Source organism: Exophiala aquamarina (genome assembly GCF_000709125.1).
Source record: "Exophiala aquamarina CBS 119918 chromosome Unknown aczIA-supercont1.11, whole genome shotgun sequence".
Classification (NCBI taxonomy): domain Eukaryota; kingdom Fungi; phylum Ascomycota; class Eurotiomycetes; order Chaetothyriales; family Herpotrichiellaceae; genus Exophiala; species Exophiala aquamarina.
Genome location: NW_013550577.1, coordinates 1,038,837 through 1,055,115, shown reverse-complemented (window position 1 = coordinate 1,055,115; position 16,279 = coordinate 1,038,837). Strand labels below are relative to the sequence as shown.

At 51.0% G+C, this 16,279-nt stretch overlaps 5 protein-coding genes across 5 annotated transcripts; 2 read left to right on the top strand and 3 right to left on the bottom strand.

The window, feature by feature from the left end:
* Positions 1 to 599: 599 nt before the first annotated feature.
* A1O9_10007 (alcohol dehydrogenase) lies at positions 600 to 1,758 on the top strand (the record flags this gene model as incomplete). Its single annotated transcript, XM_013401347.1, has 3 exons — positions 600 to 693; positions 755 to 844; positions 905 to 1,758. The coding sequence occupies 3 exons, from the start codon at positions 600 to 602 to the stop codon at positions 1,756 to 1,758; spliced, it is 1,038 nt and encodes a 345-aa protein (XP_013256801.1).
* Positions 1,759 to 2,232: 474 nt separating this feature from the next.
* On the bottom strand, positions 2,233 to 3,421 carry A1O9_10006 (uncharacterized protein; the record flags this gene model as incomplete). Its single annotated transcript, XM_013401346.1, has 4 exons — positions 2,233 to 2,801; positions 2,854 to 2,975; positions 3,028 to 3,264; positions 3,336 to 3,421. The coding sequence occupies 4 exons, from the start codon at positions 3,419 to 3,421 to the stop codon at positions 2,233 to 2,235; spliced, it is 1,014 nt and encodes a 337-aa protein (XP_013256800.1).
* A 293-nt stretch (positions 3,422 to 3,714) lies between these two features.
* Positions 3,715 to 4,971, bottom strand: A1O9_10005 (uncharacterized protein; the record flags this gene model as incomplete). The annotated part of the gene is made up of 3 exons (XM_013401345.1): positions 3,715 to 4,038; positions 4,104 to 4,692; positions 4,757 to 4,971. 3 exons carry the CDS (start codon positions 4,969 to 4,971, stop codon positions 3,715 to 3,717), a joined length of 1,128 nt encoding a protein of 375 aa, XP_013256799.1.
* A 685-nt stretch (positions 4,972 to 5,656) lies between these two features.
* A1O9_10004 (uncharacterized protein) lies at positions 5,657 to 8,209 on the bottom strand (the record flags this gene model as incomplete). The annotated part of the gene is made up of 1 exon (XM_013401344.1): positions 5,657 to 8,209. One exon carries the CDS (start codon positions 8,207 to 8,209, stop codon positions 5,657 to 5,659), a length of 2,553 nt encoding a protein of 850 aa, XP_013256798.1.
* A 6,524-nt stretch (positions 8,210 to 14,733) lies between these two features.
* Positions 14,734 to 15,876, top strand: A1O9_10003 (uncharacterized protein; the record flags this gene model as incomplete). The annotated part of the gene is made up of 1 exon (XM_013401343.1): positions 14,734 to 15,876. One exon carries the CDS (start codon positions 14,734 to 14,736, stop codon positions 15,874 to 15,876), a length of 1,143 nt encoding a protein of 380 aa, XP_013256797.1.
* Between the last annotated feature and the right edge of the window lie 403 nt (positions 15,877 to 16,279).

Below are 16,279 nucleotides of genomic sequence, written 5' to 3'. Positions count from 1 at the left end.
AAGTCTTCTTCATTCGGCACGTTGTGCCATTTAAGTTACTTGCACTTTGCATATTCGTACCAATCTACGGGCATACAGGAGAAGGGTGTTGGTCTACAGTGAGGATGAGCAGCCTAAAGCGATTTCAGCCAATATTGACCAACCACCGCTCTTTCTGCTGGGTCTGATGTCCCACAATCGATGTCTCCTCAGTCTACATTCAATGTCCATGAGCATTTCCCTTAGTTTAATACATCATTATTGAAAGGTTGTGAGACAAAAGAGGGGGTGATCCGAGTGTCCGCAAAGTCCGGCTCCGCACCAAGCACCAATCATCTCGTCTCAGTGGTGTGAGTCTTGCGGAGCCTGAGATGTATTCTCTCTTGATTGAGCCTTGTGCTGCATATACGAGAAGAAATGTTTTACAGATCACCGGATCCGGAGATGAACGTCCCGGAACCCCTCTTCCTTGTTGTTGTCTCTTATAAATGCCAGTTGCTTGGTAGTCCTCAGTATCTTTCGGATCCATACTTGCCTGTAACGAGAACCCTGCTCAAAGAAAAGATACTAGGACTTGAAAAGTACCAAAAGTTCCAGACTTAAACCACTCGTTCGAAAACATGAAAGCCCTTGTATATCAAGGTAACGGCCAGTGTGCCCTGGAGGATCGACCGGTGCCCAAAATTCAAGATCCGACGGACGCCATCGTGAAAGGTAAGCTGTAGGAGAAGGGTTCACCAGGGGTAAAGAGTAGGACACTTTGTAACGAACGTAGTGATCTACACGACAATTTGCGGAACCGACACGCACATCCTGCATGGAGATGTACCAACCTGTAAACCGGGTCGCATCCTGGGGCATGAAGGTGAGCTTTCCTTCCTTTTCGCTTTCATAAATGTCCACCCACTTACAAGCGTAACTTAAGGTGTTGGTGAGGTGTACGAACCGGGCTCAGCTGTCTCGCGTTTCAAAAAGGGAGATCGAGTATTGATCAATTGCATCTCGAGCTGCGCAACATGCAAATATTGTCGTAAAGGGTGTTACAGTCATTGTGTTAAAGGGGGCTGGATCCTGGGTCACACAGTGGACGGAACTCAGGCTGAATATGTCAGGATACCGTTGGCGGACAGCGGTCTTCACCATGTTCCGAAGGGTGTCGATGAGAAGAGCCTTGTGATGCTAAGTGATATTCTCCCTACAGGCCTCGAGTGTGGGGTTTTGAATGGCAAGGTGCAGCCTGGTTCGACGGTGGCCATTATTGGTGTTGGACCAGTTGGGCTCGCTGCACTCATGACTGCAAAACTTTATTCACCAAGTCTCATTATCGCGATTGACCGGGATCCCAACCGATTGAAAGTGGCGAAGAAGTTGGGTGCAGATCACACGGTCAACATCAGTGAAGCGTCTGCCGAGGAAGCTGTCATGGGCCTCACAGATCAGACTGGCTGCGACACAGTCATCGAAGCAGTGGGATATCCAGAAACGCTCGAATTGGCACAAGATCTCCTGGCCCCAACAGCCGTACTCGCCAATGTCGGTGTCCATGGCAAGAGTTGCAAGTTGAAGATCGAGAAGCTCTGGGGCCACAATATCTCCCTGACGACAAGGCTGGTAGACACAATCACTACCCCACTCCTTCTAAAGCTGTTGGCATCCGGCAAGATTGATCCCAGTCCACTCATCACTCACTCTTTCTCCTTCTCGGACATGGAAAAGGCATACACGACTTTCAAAGCAGCAGCACAGCATGATGCATTGAAAATGTTGATCTCGATGTGATCTCGGAATTTTGATTGGCTACCTTAGAGGATTGTGTCGCCAGATTCAGATAGTGTTGACGCGACCATATTGCCATATTTTTGTACATTCATTTTTTGCTTTCCCCATTTGTTGCGAGCCAGATGGCACTACTCACTATGTTCATGTCCCATGCCGTTTCTCATCTCGCCCCTTGTAGGCATTTTCAATATGCCGCAGAAAAAGGGATGTGCGGATCGCCACGATTCCCGGCCCGATTCGATACATGTATTCCAGATACTGGAAGAAATATGATTATTAATGACTATTTAACCTTGATACATAGAGAACATACCTCGATGTTGATCAAACGTTGAAGCAACATTGTTATAAGACCCGGATGTACCACCTTTGTCAATCTTCAAGCATGGAGTTGCGCCAGCAATCTTCTGGCAATGACCAAAATGACCACGTGTCACAGTATTCGGGTCTTGGGCATGGAGGAGAGGATTTCGACTAGTAGCCATTGGAATTTGGGATCGACTTGCGTTTGCTCGTGCTGTTCCGGGCAAAGCAACACGGTGCATTGGAGTTCCGGATGTCTGGAGGTTTGCTATGAAGAATCAATACAGTGCCGAAAGGCTCGCTCCTCAGGCACTCACGAATCCTCGATATCCTCGGTCTTTCTGGAGGTGGCATGACCTGTTGATCACCTGTGCCTGTGCTTCCAATAGCACTGCTACCAGACCTTTGATGAGGGTGAAGCTGCTCCAAGGTTCCAAGGATTGAGGACCGCCGTGATGGCCTGCATTCGAGATGTGGAATGGTGGTGTCAGCATATCCGGGGTGATGCCTCGCGGCCGAGGGGGCTGCACGAAGAGTTTCGGGACGTCGCTCAGCGTCAATGGATTCGATCGCCTGGGCGACATTGGCGGAGGCGGCTGTCTGCATTTGCTCTGCCTGGTATTTTTGCTTGAGAGTGTCGTAAAGCTTTTGAGCCTGCGCGTGCTTGCGGCTCTTTTCGCGGTACAGGTCAACTACCTCTGCATGCTTTTGTTCCAGGGCTGTATAATCGACTGTAAGGCCTGTGGCAGAGTTAGCCTAGATTGTTTCCGTCTTGTTCATCAGTATACCGACCTTCAACTTTGGTCTGGAGGCTCTGGATCTCGGAATTTGCGCCATGAATGACTTTATCCATAGCCGTACTGAGATGGCTGTATCTTTCAGTCAGGTTCTTGGTGACATGCTGCTGATAGGAGCTGGACCATTGTGAGCATGTGTGGAAATTCTGCTCTCTGCATCTCGACTCACATCTCTTGCGTAGTCTGATAGGTCCAGAAAGCGAGAGCCCTTCCCGCACACTCGATGATAGAGGTAGGACCCAAGCCACTTAGAACACTGGTCTTGTACTCTTCGGTCGGGTTGAGGGTGGTCTGCACAGCATCGTCTGTGTTTGGAAGTCTCGTCGAACAGACTGGGCAGATTCGGTGGTCAAGGCGGGCATCGGACAAGCCAACCTTTTTCGAGCAAGCAATGCAAAAGATGTGCCTAGACAGACAGAGTCAGACATGAAGGCATGGAGGCATAGATTCTTGGCCAGTATGACGATGGGCACCTACGAGCAGGTGGTGACAACCGCCTCCTCTGTAAGGATCCCCCGGCAGTAGCCTCCAGTCTGGTTGTTGCATCGGAAGGGCTGTTCCATCGCTGCGAATGAGGCCGGTGCAAGAACGAGTGAGAGTGAGACATTGGACGCAAGTACAGAGAGTTGATCGGACAAGCAGGATGAGTTGAAGCGTGGGATTGTGGCCCAGAGAGAAACCATTGTGGGAGTTGGTGCGCCTTCCATCTGTACCAAAACATTAAAGCAGCAACGATGAAGTCACATGTTGCGCCATCCTCATCCACCACAGCCTTGCCAGCGACCAATATAGTATGTGATAAACCTGGGACAAGGAGTGAAGTGACTCTGCAATGGGAACAGAAAAACAATCCTCATCATTGGCTGAAGAAGAAGGCATTCCCTTGCGCGTCTCTGCGGCCCTTGACGCTCTCCTCGAACTCCTTGCCGACTTTGAATTCTTTCCAAACACTCGCGGGATAAATGTGCTTGTTCTTCTCGTACCATCTACGATCTACCACCTTGGTCAGACCGGGGTCGTGGTCGTGGCCCTCCAGTTCTTCTTTCCCCGGCACTCTCAGCAAATTGGCCTCTTCTGACTCGTCCCTTTTCGCTGCTGTGCCAGAATACTCGAAGAGCAGGTGGCCCTCTCGCGTTGGGTCCTTGACCTGGTTGGCGATGAAATAGTAGAACTCGTAATGCTGGAAATGGGGGCTCGTGTCAGCAATTCCATGATCTCTCCAGTGAGTGCATGAGAACAACTCACATGTGGTATGATAACCTCTCCCCGCACACAGATCAAATCATCCACTCCAACTCTAGCCCACTGCTTCTTGCTGTCTTCCCTGCTTTTCAGGCTAGTCCCAGTGCCGGACCCCGTGCCTGTCACTCCTCGCTCAGCGCCGACCTTGCGACACCTCTCCAGAAACAGCCATATGTGATCTCCTTTCTTGACCTTCACCGTACCACCAGGGATATTGGACCCGTCGTAGAAGACAAAAGGTATAGCAATCTCGGTCTCTTTGACAGCCTCTTGAATCTCTAAGAAGTCTTTTCTCAGCTTTTCTCTTTCAGCAGCATCTGCTGCCAAGGCTGCTTTTGTGAGAGCCCTTGGCGCTGGTAATGTTGAGTTCGGATTGGGAGCCAGCTTTCGAGGCCGGACAGACGAGCCGCTATGTTCAGGTGACGCTGAACCCTCGGCGGGTGCGGGTGTCCTCACACTTCTTGCAGGAGTCGCGGTTCTGCTGTCCCCTTGCGTTTCCTCTTCCTCGTCGTCTCCACCAAATGAGAGCAGCCCTTTGGCGGCCTTTTTCTTTTTCTTTTTAGGAGGCAAACCAGAACGCCGAGTCAACGCACTGTGCTTGGTAAATTAGTCCTGCCAGATGTGCTTGCGGATGGAAGGGGAAGAGACAAGCTCACCCGTCACTATCCTCTACATCGGGTGTTGCGATGCCACTCGAGCCATCACGCGCTTCTTTCTCTTTCTGTTCAAGCACGTCGGCGCGTCGCTTGCGGAAATCGGCTAGGTTCACGAGGCCAACGGTATGTGATTTGAGCAGGTCCTCTGCCGTTGCAGTTTGCCCTGTGAATGCTCGAGGGGTCGAAGTGCCCGATTGGGGCTCGGACGCTGACATGGCGTCGATGGGTTGAGGATAAAGGATTGTTCAAGGAATTATGACGAAAAGCGGGCGATCAAAATATGGACAAGGCTGAAGCTGCCACGGCACTCCGCGAGGCTGACCAATTTAAGCCGCGAGGTCAGGGGCGGTGTCACGTGACAAAACATATAAATGAGTCCGTCACAGCACACCGCCCCGATGAACAGCAAATCTTGTGATCATTCGGCCTTCTGTCTATACGAGAGCGCAATTGATTCGTAAGCCTTCAAATTGATTGATATTACGGATCGAGTTCAGCCGAGGAAGGGAAATCAGCAGCGAGAGAGCGCAGGGAAGTCGTGCATTTTCATCCAGAAAGTTTCATTGTAATTTCCATGATAGCATTTCAAACCCTTGTTGAGATGCCCAGCTGTCCTGTATCCTATCTTTGCCGAGGTAATCTGTAGAGCCCGACATCTTCCATTATACCTGCACATCAAATATCGTCATTTCCATTCCAAATCTTCTGAGCCAACCATCTTACCCCCCCTTCCCCCCCCATCAGACAGTTACAGCGAAGAGGAGGATACGGGGAAATTGACTTCTCCAATTGTCCTTCCGTTGTAACTCTCTCTATAGATAGTTTTGAGATCTCGTTGCTTTTCCAAAGGCCCTTGAGTCGCTGCTACGCTCCACATCGAGAGATGCAAGCGCACATTCATCAAACAACAATATATTCGCCCTCATTATTTTCAAGTTTCATAATGGTCGTGAACCGGAATCCGCTTTCCTCTTCTCGGGTTTGATATCGTCCATCCTCTTGAGGGCTTGTGGGATGATCCTCATCATACCGCCTCCAAACCTTCTCTAGCAATTCCAAGCAACTTTGATTGTTCAGGAATCCACTGTCCTTTTGGATATCAAGACACCTTTCACGGATCACGCTGCGATCCGCTTCATCAACACACTCACTTCCCGTGATGAAGAGAGGCCAGAGGAGGTAGACATCACTCTTGACAGCCTTGATGTATCTCAGACACTGGTGAACCCATGACCTGATGCGCCCGTCTGTGCTAGGCACCTTCGGGTTGGCCAGCCGCTCTGTATAGAGTAACGCAGAATATCTGAATGATTCAGATATATTTGCCAGATCCAATCTTTGGTCAGCGGTGAGATATGGTGCGGCGAGGCTGGTTGCATCAAACAGTGAAGTGTCAAGCTGCCACATTTGCAGCGCACGTCGGATTTCACGCCACTCGCGCCAAAACTGTGTCTGCTGTTCCGGCTCGCTGCTGGACGAGGTTTTGGGTTCCGCAGTAAACAAACTCTCGTCCTCGATAATTTGCCTCCATCCATTTCCATCGAAGTTACTGAAATCGGGATTGAGCAAAACCGCTGGTGGCATGGGTGGAAGAGGTCGGCAGATAACAGTTGGGTATTCTGTAACTCCTTTCCCTTGACTCAGCACGTTCAGCCGACCGAGCTGAGCAATTATCTTGAACAGCTGCCCGTCACAGCCTGCAAGGTTTTCCAATGCCCATTCTTCGTCTGAAAAGGCTGACATATCAAGGTAGGAACCCTGCAGTTGGCCCTCACGATCGTTGACCGTTGCTGTCATGGCATCAAACCATGTGAAAAGTCTGGCGATCCAATTAGTATCCTTCGTGTTCAATCGAAGATCGTCCTTGCGAAGGCCAAGAAGTTTCTTCACACCTGCGAACTGTGTCTGGAATTTTGCAATGCCGGTATCGCAAATATGAAACAGACACAACATCAAAAGGGTTGCCAGGATTGAGTCATCCTTCCGATGTACCGGATTTGCCAATTGCTTGTTCAATGACGTGATAGCCATGCCTTTGTGCAATGACTCCTCTCGAGCCTGTTCTTGTGGTGTCAATAAACCAGCGCTGTGCCAAGACTCTTTCGTCAAGGACAAATGTGCCATAGAAGAGCGTCTCGCTGGGTCGGTCTTGCCAGTAGATAATGCGCCAGTTTCTCGTCGTTGTCTGAGATTGCTTGCCGACAATGCAGATATAGCGTGTTGTAAAGTCTCACTCCTCACGGCGAGCTCAAGGATTTTAGTTCTGAAGGGGTTGGATGGCCCATCAAAGGCCACGATGACAGGCGAGATAACTTCAGCATAGTAATTGATTAAATATTGCATTCTTGGTGTAGTACCGATGGATCCCATTCCAGCAAGAGGGGATAATGAAAGGCGATATACTCTCGACAGCGGTTGTAAGACCACTGAAGAATCATCCTCCACAATCGCACAGGACTCTTCAAAGCCTTGGCCATGACGGGGCATCTCTTCTACATCCTCCTCTGTTGGAACATCTTCTCTTTGATTTACCCCTGGATGTAGTGTTTGAGATTGAAAACATAGCCGGTATGGAGCTGGTTGCCCGTATGATTCAGGCGGTCCACTGAAGACGGGGTACTGTGCTTGCGTAGGGAATACGTTGTTGTATGATGCCGAATATTGGGGGGAGGCGGCATATGAAGAAGCAGAAGTTGGTACGCCTCTTGAACCATGGCTTGTCACACGTCCAAAATATGCAGAACCTTCCGTGCATCCAGAATATGACACAGGTGACATGTGATCACTCGTGGCAAACGCAGTGTGCGGATCGAGTGGCTGAGAAAAATGATAGGGTTCTAGTGGCGATGCTAGCGGGATTGGTATTGCCGTTGGATATGCAAGAATCTCCTCCGTCTCCATCACGTCAGGGCCACCAGGTGCTGTCGCAATAGTTGGGGCCCATGAAGCGCTTGAATACGGAGCCGCCAGGCCGGGAGAAACCATAGGATGTTCAAGTTTGATCCCAACATTGCCTTCTACTGAACCAGGGCCGAGCAAGAAAGCAGGGGAAATGTTTGAGGCGTCTTGTGACGATATAGAGACCCTTGGACGCTGCGGCGGTTGTTCAGGCTGTAATTGCGATTGTCTTCGCTTATTGTTTGGTGGCGACGGTGGTGTGGCGACCTGCGCAGTGCCCGCTACAGGCAGCGAGAGACCTCTTAGCTTGCCCCGGCTGGCAACACCATTTCCCCAGGTCAACTGAGTCTTGTATCCCGAACAGTCCTTCCCGGCGTCGAGACATTGGGAACAATAAGGGCGCCTTCGATCGCACTTGACGTTGCGAGTGGTGCAGGTGAAACAATCAGTGGCCGCGCCAGCAGCCGGTGCCCGCTTCCTTCTCTTTCGAGGTCCATTGCCGTCTGGTTGAGCAGATGCGAGTGGAGGTCGGGTGCCAACCTCAAGCGCTGACATAATTCTGCACGATGTTCAAGCTTACATCTGATGGGATGGAGGGAAGAGAATAACGTGGAGGCACGACGTCATTGAAGGAATTGACTCGACATCGACCGGGCCGAGCAAGGTAGACAAGTTTGCATCTCTGTTTGGATCGACATGTACTGAACGACGTACTACCTGGACAGAAAGCCAATGGAAGAAGTCACGGTCATAGGTGAGTATAGTCGTGCTGGTCTTGGTGCTCAATAGACGAGGATGTAAGGACAAGGAGAAGACCAGCAGTTGGCGCGTTAGGAAAGCGAAATGGGCGGAAATCAGGGCCCAGTCTAGCCTGTCATCACGCAAGATCTACAATGCAGAGGACAAACAGCGATGCACCGAAGCACAGTCGAAGGTGTGGGAATATCGAAGTACTGGAACCAGGAATCATGGAGAAATAGAAGAGCAGCGGCGTGCGGGAGTGGCGGTGGAGAGACCAATTGAATGAGCCGGCCGTACGTTTGGCCCGAGGGATCTCTATCAATATCAAGAGAGAGGGAGGATCAGATTCAAGGCCCCTGTTAGACAGTCTTGCGGATGACAGATTCTTTGGCCTCGTCCACCCCCCGGGAGGGCCCCGCCGGCAAGTCAAAGGATGAGAACACCCAATCGGCACCAGAAAAGCGTCAGTGAAACTAAGAACGGATGGGAATGGTACCCGGCGGAAAGCCCCCAGAAGCGTTTGGCGACTAATCCACCAGGGTAGAAAGATCGCCGGGCAATTGGTCGGGCAGCGCCGATAGGAACAGGAGCACGAAGAGGTTGACTACGGAGAACATCCGCGCTGCGACCCTACTATCTTCTAACTTCAAATAGTTCCAAAACAAGAGTGCGGCTAATCATGCCTACGAGGTACCGAAGAGCGGGCAGTTCGTGATATACGCTGGCGACTTTCATCGCAAAAGCCACCTTGTCGAGCGTCTATCAGCCAGACATGCACAATCTAGGAACACTTACCAGTCTGGAGTACACAGTAGTACGTACTCTGCATGCCGAACTCCTCGTAGATAAGATTGGCTTCTGCGAGGCAAAACCAGACTCTGGACTCGTCAGCGTGCTGATCTGAGGCCAGAAGCCGCCGGCAGAAGACCACTACCGCTCTGATAATGTCCTAGTTACATTTGGACAGAGGCACGTATCCATGCAAGCTCGCTATTTTTGAACCACAAGCGCTGTAATAATAACAAGGGGATGGGGACGAGGGACGACTTGTTTATTATCATGGTTTGTTGTTCCTCTCTCCCCCGCCAGCTTGCAAGATCGAGTTCCACTTCGTGGCTCCACAATATTATCCAAAGCCGGGTTGCAACTTGCAATGGCCAGACGAAGCAGTGTACGGAGTACTGCCCTCCGTAAAGCCGGCTTATCAACCGAGTACCCATAGTCAGCACCGCTTATGCACGGACAATTGGAAGTCCGACGCACCTGTCGATCAATGTCAGTGTCAGTCGCTGTCCCTTTCACATTCTTCACAGTCACCCCAAACAGTCCAGCTGGCTGGCTGTGTTAAGAGCGAGTGCTGAATTTCGGATGCTCCAGGTCTACTCCTTTTTGTTTGTGGCTGACGACTTACTTCAAACAAGATCAGATGCTAGATAAATGAGAGAGCAGGTTGACTAATATTTTCCTCGAGACGGGATGCTCGAGGTCCCAACAATGATATGATAATGATGACAATGTCTAAAAGCGCAGAGCGCCAACCTCCATCACCAAGAAGTGGAAATGCCTTTCCGAAACGTAGTAACCTAGCCTTGCAAGCGGGTGCGAGAGCCTGATCACGAGATTGCCAATTGAGGCTCGCTGTCCTGGTCCATGCGCTGGTAAGTGAAAATCACAAACGTGGCTGGGGATTTAAGCGGGGCCGAAATTGCCATCCGGGGTTGGCTGGCAAATGTAATTCCATCTCAACAAGGATATGACTCAAGGTGGCCCCAAGGCAAGCCTCGTTGTGACAACCTGGTTGGCTTTCTCGGCGCACAATGAACCAAAAATTTTGAGCAGAGAGAATTGGGTGTTTGACACTAAACAGAGACTTTGTCTCGGGACGACGACCAGCATTTTCAAACTTCGGAGTGTTGACTCATCGTTTTCGCAGTGTCTGGTGGTCTCCATGCTAGATAGACCCTGTTCAGAGCAGGGAACAAAGAACTGCAGTGATGTTGGCAATCATCAATGGTGACTCTTCTCATCATCAAGGACGCCTCCCAAGATTCCATTGTCCACCAGGGCATCTGGGCAGCTTCCAAATGGTTCCAAAATAGTCCCAACAGTTTCCGACAAACCAATAGAAGAACATTCACGCGTGTGCTTGTGGCTTGGATTACTGTGTGGGATCGTTTGATGACTCGAAAAACAAACAGAATGGAGCATGTTGCGGCAGAACCCACTTGGTTTAGAGTTGAATCCATGTCTGCTGCCAGCAAAGCCACGGTTGCGATTCGCATTTTCTTTCAACATCGAGTAGATTACCCACAATGACGGCTGATTTGGCCAAGTTGAAATGCATTGCGGAAGCGCATGAACAGTTCCATTTGCAAGGCCTTGCATCAAGGTCGCAAGGCTCTGGACAACGAGATCGACTTTCTACTTGAGCATTGCCCATTGGTGTATTGATAGCAATAATTCTCCCAGGAAGTGCTGTCTGTACGCAAGGCCTCGCGCTAACGGATCGGGGCGAAGCAGCAGAATGTGCCGGCGCACGCGAGTTTGCCTCATTTTCCCATGATAGTAGATCAGTATGCATCGATATGGATCAAAATGGATCGGGATGGAAGAGTGTTGGTAGACTACTGCACCGACGCTGCGAAAAATGTTCTGGCGGTAAGCAGAAAGTGCGTAGGAGTGGTTGAAAAAGCAGGCGCTGGTGCCCAAGGATGCCAAGCGCGATGTGTGCTGTCACTACCTGACTCGTCGCTTCCTTTGCGGCCAGCAGCCTAAATATTTGGAAGGAGCCCGGCGAAGAACCAAATCTCTGTCTCCGTAACGTACCAGTATAGTAACATTCAAAACAGTTTCCGTATCCGTACTGTAGATACTGTTCAAGCCTGAAGGTAAACAACTCGGGCTTGAACAGGTACCGTACGAGCCCGTGGGTTTGTCAGTAGAGACTTGGAAGAGCCATTTGGTGCAACCCTGGGTAAAATGAAAGGGTGGACAGACCATCAACGCTTGTGCGCACAATGAGTAGAAACGACCGGTTGACTCGTTGTCCAGTCGCAACCAAGCAGAACCCGCGCCGCAGACATCTGCACGATGCCGAGCGCGCAACCTAAAAGACTACCTAGACGGTGGGACCTATCGATTTGATTCATCTTTTATTGAAAGGTCAACTGCATGCCTGGTCCGGGACAGACGGGTCCTTCTGTTAGGTAGCTGTCAGCTGCCAATTTGAAAGGGCAACACGAACGGGTTGGTGTGTGTTCATTTCACGTCCGGAAACCAATCGCTCGAGACAGTTGACATGTTGCCGTTGGGCGATGTATGCTTTTTCGAACCTTGAGAAACCTTAGGAGGTGAGAATAGGAGTAACAATTAGTCAAGATGTCTTCTGTAACACCCAGCCGCGCCATCCTGTCCGTTTCAGCTGAAGGATTGGTGAGGACGATTCGAGCCGGACGAGGCTACAACGCGCATGTTGCTATGCCTGTTTCGACAGGAGTTCAGGTGCTCCATTCAGCTGTGAACCTTGAAGGCTTGGTACCTTGGTTGGTTGGCCACCGTTTACCGTTTAAGTGGGATACATTGAGCGACCGTCTTTCAGTCGGGAAGGCGGAGAAGAATATGAAAAGCTTTGAGACCATCGCAAGCCACTTCAACGGGGAACGATGGATTCGATTTCCAAGATGAAAGTTTCGTGCGATCCATAATTGACGAAATGGTGCTGGCTAGGCGTCATTGACATTTCTTCGTCCTGCCAAGTTGAAGTCGCAGGATGGGTTCAAAGTTGAGTGGACACGATTACCCGTTGCTGAGCTCGCAAAGGAGCCTATGTAGAATGGTTGGTAGAGGATGCTCACAGCCACGACTTGGGTTATTGTTAGCGACGCATTGGCCCGTATGAGTAAGGGTACTCTGTTCTCGGTAATCGGTACTCCATCACAAGAATACTCCTACATCCGCAGATGCAGCCTCAAGTGACTAGATCGGGAGCTTTGGCACGAGGAGTGGGATCAGGAGGCAGCGACCGTATGACGATAAAGTGGCCGACGCTATTTGTGAAACATACTGCACTCGGTGGATTTTCTCACATACCTTGAATCCGCACTCCATACTCAGCTCGACTAACATCAGCAGAAACAAATAGCCAAGGAGTTCGGGGCCAGCTGGATGGAGCATCCGTGTGGATGGCCGACTCGTATGTTGTTGAATCTGATGAGATCATGGGTACGAGAACGAGCAGAGGCACAAGAAGAGGCAGGGTTTGAGTGGCAGGGCAGGACCCGAATAAGCTGACCTTTACGAATGAGTTGGTTAAAGGCTAGGGGCGCTGGGGCTTGGTCCGGGCCACTGGGAGCACCGTAGGGGCCCGAGGTAGGGTTTCTCATTGCTCCCAGTGACTCCCAAGGGTCCCCATAGGGATTTCCAGGCATGACGGGCATAACGATCGATTTTGTGTTGCAGGCAGCCAGGGTCCCTAAGTGCCAAACTTCGTGGCAGGCTTCAGGCCTTTTAGGGCCCCTCACCTACCCCGTATAGGCTATGAGTCTATGAAAATTACGAGGAACTCGCTGCTCGGCCGTTCGAACCTTCAACCAGCCGAAGGAGGGAGACTCACCACGAACTGCTCGCTGTCTCCTCGTACGCAAACCATCCAGGCTTGCAATGTCGGTCAACAGTTACCCATTGGGTGCATGAATTCTGGCCATGGATGAGAATTGGGCAATGGGCACTGAGCACTTTACTGGAGTACGAGCAGCTGCGCGTTTTGGATCAAGTATGTAAGCAAATCGTCATCGTCATTGTGCGTGCCAGGTCTCGGCTGGTTGGGTTCTGGTGCACCTATGGAAGAGAGGTGGTTTAGCACACGTAACACAGCCCTCTGCAGACGCGCTGCCCGCGTCTTGTGAATTGTAAGCGGCCGGTGCTTCCGAGTGCCTGGGACCTCCTCACCGTGTCTGCAGCTGCCCTTGGGCCATACTCGCAGACCATTCCATCGCTGACGCGCTACTCGCTACCAGGCAAGAACGGACGAGGCATGGAGACTCTTCAGAGGCTTTATTTGGCTCTGGCTCGCCCTCGCACTTGCCAGTCGGGGCTGCCCAGACTCCCAGGTGCTCCTTCCTGCTCCTCATCGCCTTGCTGGGCGCGCTCCTTCCATGCCGTTCTTTGTTCTTTCCAGTTCCTTCCCTTGGTTTAATCAGCGGCAAATTTCAATCAACTTCCAACTTCCTCCAACTTCCTCCAACTTCGTCGCAGGCTGCCATCAATCACGTCGACTATTTCATACCATCCATCACCCTCCAACCGCCCGTTCGTCGTCACTGTGACCGGCAGCCTGCTCGTCCAGTCTCCAGTACAAGTCTTGCACCCTCTTCCGGTTACCAGTTCGTATTGTACCGTATCGAACCACACCTCCCAAAAGCTTCCACACCATCACGGCGACCAGGGTGGCCAGAAGCTAATTCTTACCCCTGCACGCCTGTTTCCTTGGGGCATGGGCCCCCAGCACCAACGCCAGCCTTGGATCCGCTCATCAATCCCGCCAGAGTCCACTTAGCAAAACGCCCACTTGGGCTCCTCCTTGAACCCGCCGCGAACCTCCTCATTACCACTTCTTATTGCCCCTGATTTCCCATCGCTATGATCAAATCTCCTTTTCCACTGCAAACTCTCTCACTACCCTGAGATTGCCATTGGATTGCCCCGACTTGGTGCCTCCTGGTTCCTGTCGGTCCGAGTGCCTTCCACCACCTTCTAGGAGTCGCTAAGCCGGATTTGTCAAAGTCCATTGCAGCCGTGTTGAAAAATCCAAACACGCCAACTGCCAGCCTTCTTCCCCCTCATCGAGGACCCATAAACACTCAGCATTCGAAGACTCATCGTCCCTCGACTCACACCGGAGCCAGGCACCCGGGAGCCACTAGTCTAGATCGCTTACTGCACTTGTCATCACCCTGGGCTTGTCACCTCCGACTCTTCTCAGGATTCAGGATTTTTATACTCGGCATACCCAGCCTCGCCCTTTTTTTCTTTTCCCCTCTCTCTTCGACACTTTTGTCATACAAGACTGCTCAAACGAACCCTCAACTACATAATCATCAGAATTGAGTCATTCCGGACTCAATTACACCTAAATCTTCCCAACGACTGTTTGAGGCCAACCACGCTATGAGATTCAGCCAGTCAAACATTCTCCGATCCTACCTTTTTTCTCGACAAAACACCGAACCAGATTACGCAGACATAGATCCTGATACGGGGGAGTTGTAGAGAAAGTACGGGCAGGAGTGAGGAGTGACGCCCGGTCATCAAGCAGAAGAACCGAACGGTTAGGGTCAACCATGTCTTACCATTACGGCGCTCCACCAGCGCATTACACCAAATATTATGGTGATTCCGCCTCACCATATGCCAACGGCGAATATGTCCATTATGCACCACAATACACCACTACCCCAAAGAAGCACTCCCGCAAGGCGAGCTACAATCCATCCCCTCGCGTAGGCGGTTGGTACTCACCCGCAGGCTCGCCTCCACCATGGTACGAGGCGAACGTTCAGTATGCCGCTCCACGCGAAGACATATATGTGAGTGAGGCAACGGGCAAACCCCGCAAGAACGAGGGCTATCACACCTTTCCTAGCTCAAGATATCACACCCGTTCATCTTCGCGCAAGCAGAATCAGCCCATCTATGTCTACACCGATGGCGCTGAATATGCAGAAATGCCGGCGACATATATTGTCCGAGAACCACAATCATCAAAGTCCAAGCATACACGGAAGCCAAGTACTGATAGCAAATTCTACTATGCACAGGGTCAGATCATTGAAGAACAGCCAAAGCGATCGAGAGCCCGACGCTCCTCGACTACTGCAACAACACCACAAAAGCCAACGCATCGATCTAGGCCTAGCCAGTCCAAGCCGATTCCCCAAGCTACGGAAAAGGATGCTGCCCGTGAGGGCATTCCCGCAGGTTACTCGGTAAAGCATTGGGATCCTACAGAAATCCCAATTATCCTGTTGGGCAGTGTCTTCGATGCCAACTCTCTTGGCAAGTGGGTCTACGATTGGACCGTTTTCCATCATGGGGCATCCACCCCTATGGCCGACATGGCTGGAGAACTTTGGCTACTACTGATTAAACTCGCCGGCAAGATGAAGCGTGCGGAGGAGTGTGTAGGTCGCATCCGCAATACTGACAAGCAAGAGACTGTTGAGGACTTCATTGTCAGTGGCCAGAGGCTCCTGGAAAAATTCAAGGCTCTTCTCAAGGAATGTGAACAGTACATGCTCAAGGCAGCCAAGCGTGACGGCACCAAGACCATGGGCAAAAAGGCAGGCACCGAGTTCGTCGATTCCATCTTCGGACGAGATCGCTATCTCGAGTCCACCGAGAAGATCATGAACCAGATCAGACTTTGGAACATGCGCTTCGATGTGAACTGCGAGGAAAGCCTTCGCAAACCTTCTGCTGCCTAGAGGTGGCAATACTATGCTTATCTCCAACATCACTGGAAGCACCTCGGCCTTGAACCAGGGTGTCACGGGTTGCAAGTTCGGCTTGATTACATTTGCAACCCACACCAACATGACAACCCAACACCAAAAACAAAAGAACATCATTCAGCATTAACTCGATCATTTCTTGGCGTACCTGGGAAGACGGGCTCCTAATCTGGGCCTTGTAACAACACCATGCCGTGACGAATTGTCTTTCATTGAACCAACTCAACTTTTGCATGGAAGGGTTTATGTGAGTCATTCGACTTTAGCGTTGTTTCAAAAGATACCAATCGTTTTGTTTTCCAATATTTCCAAGCATGGCGCAGGAAAGGAATGGCAAGGCAAACAACTGGAACTTGTCATCTGTGGCGACACCCAA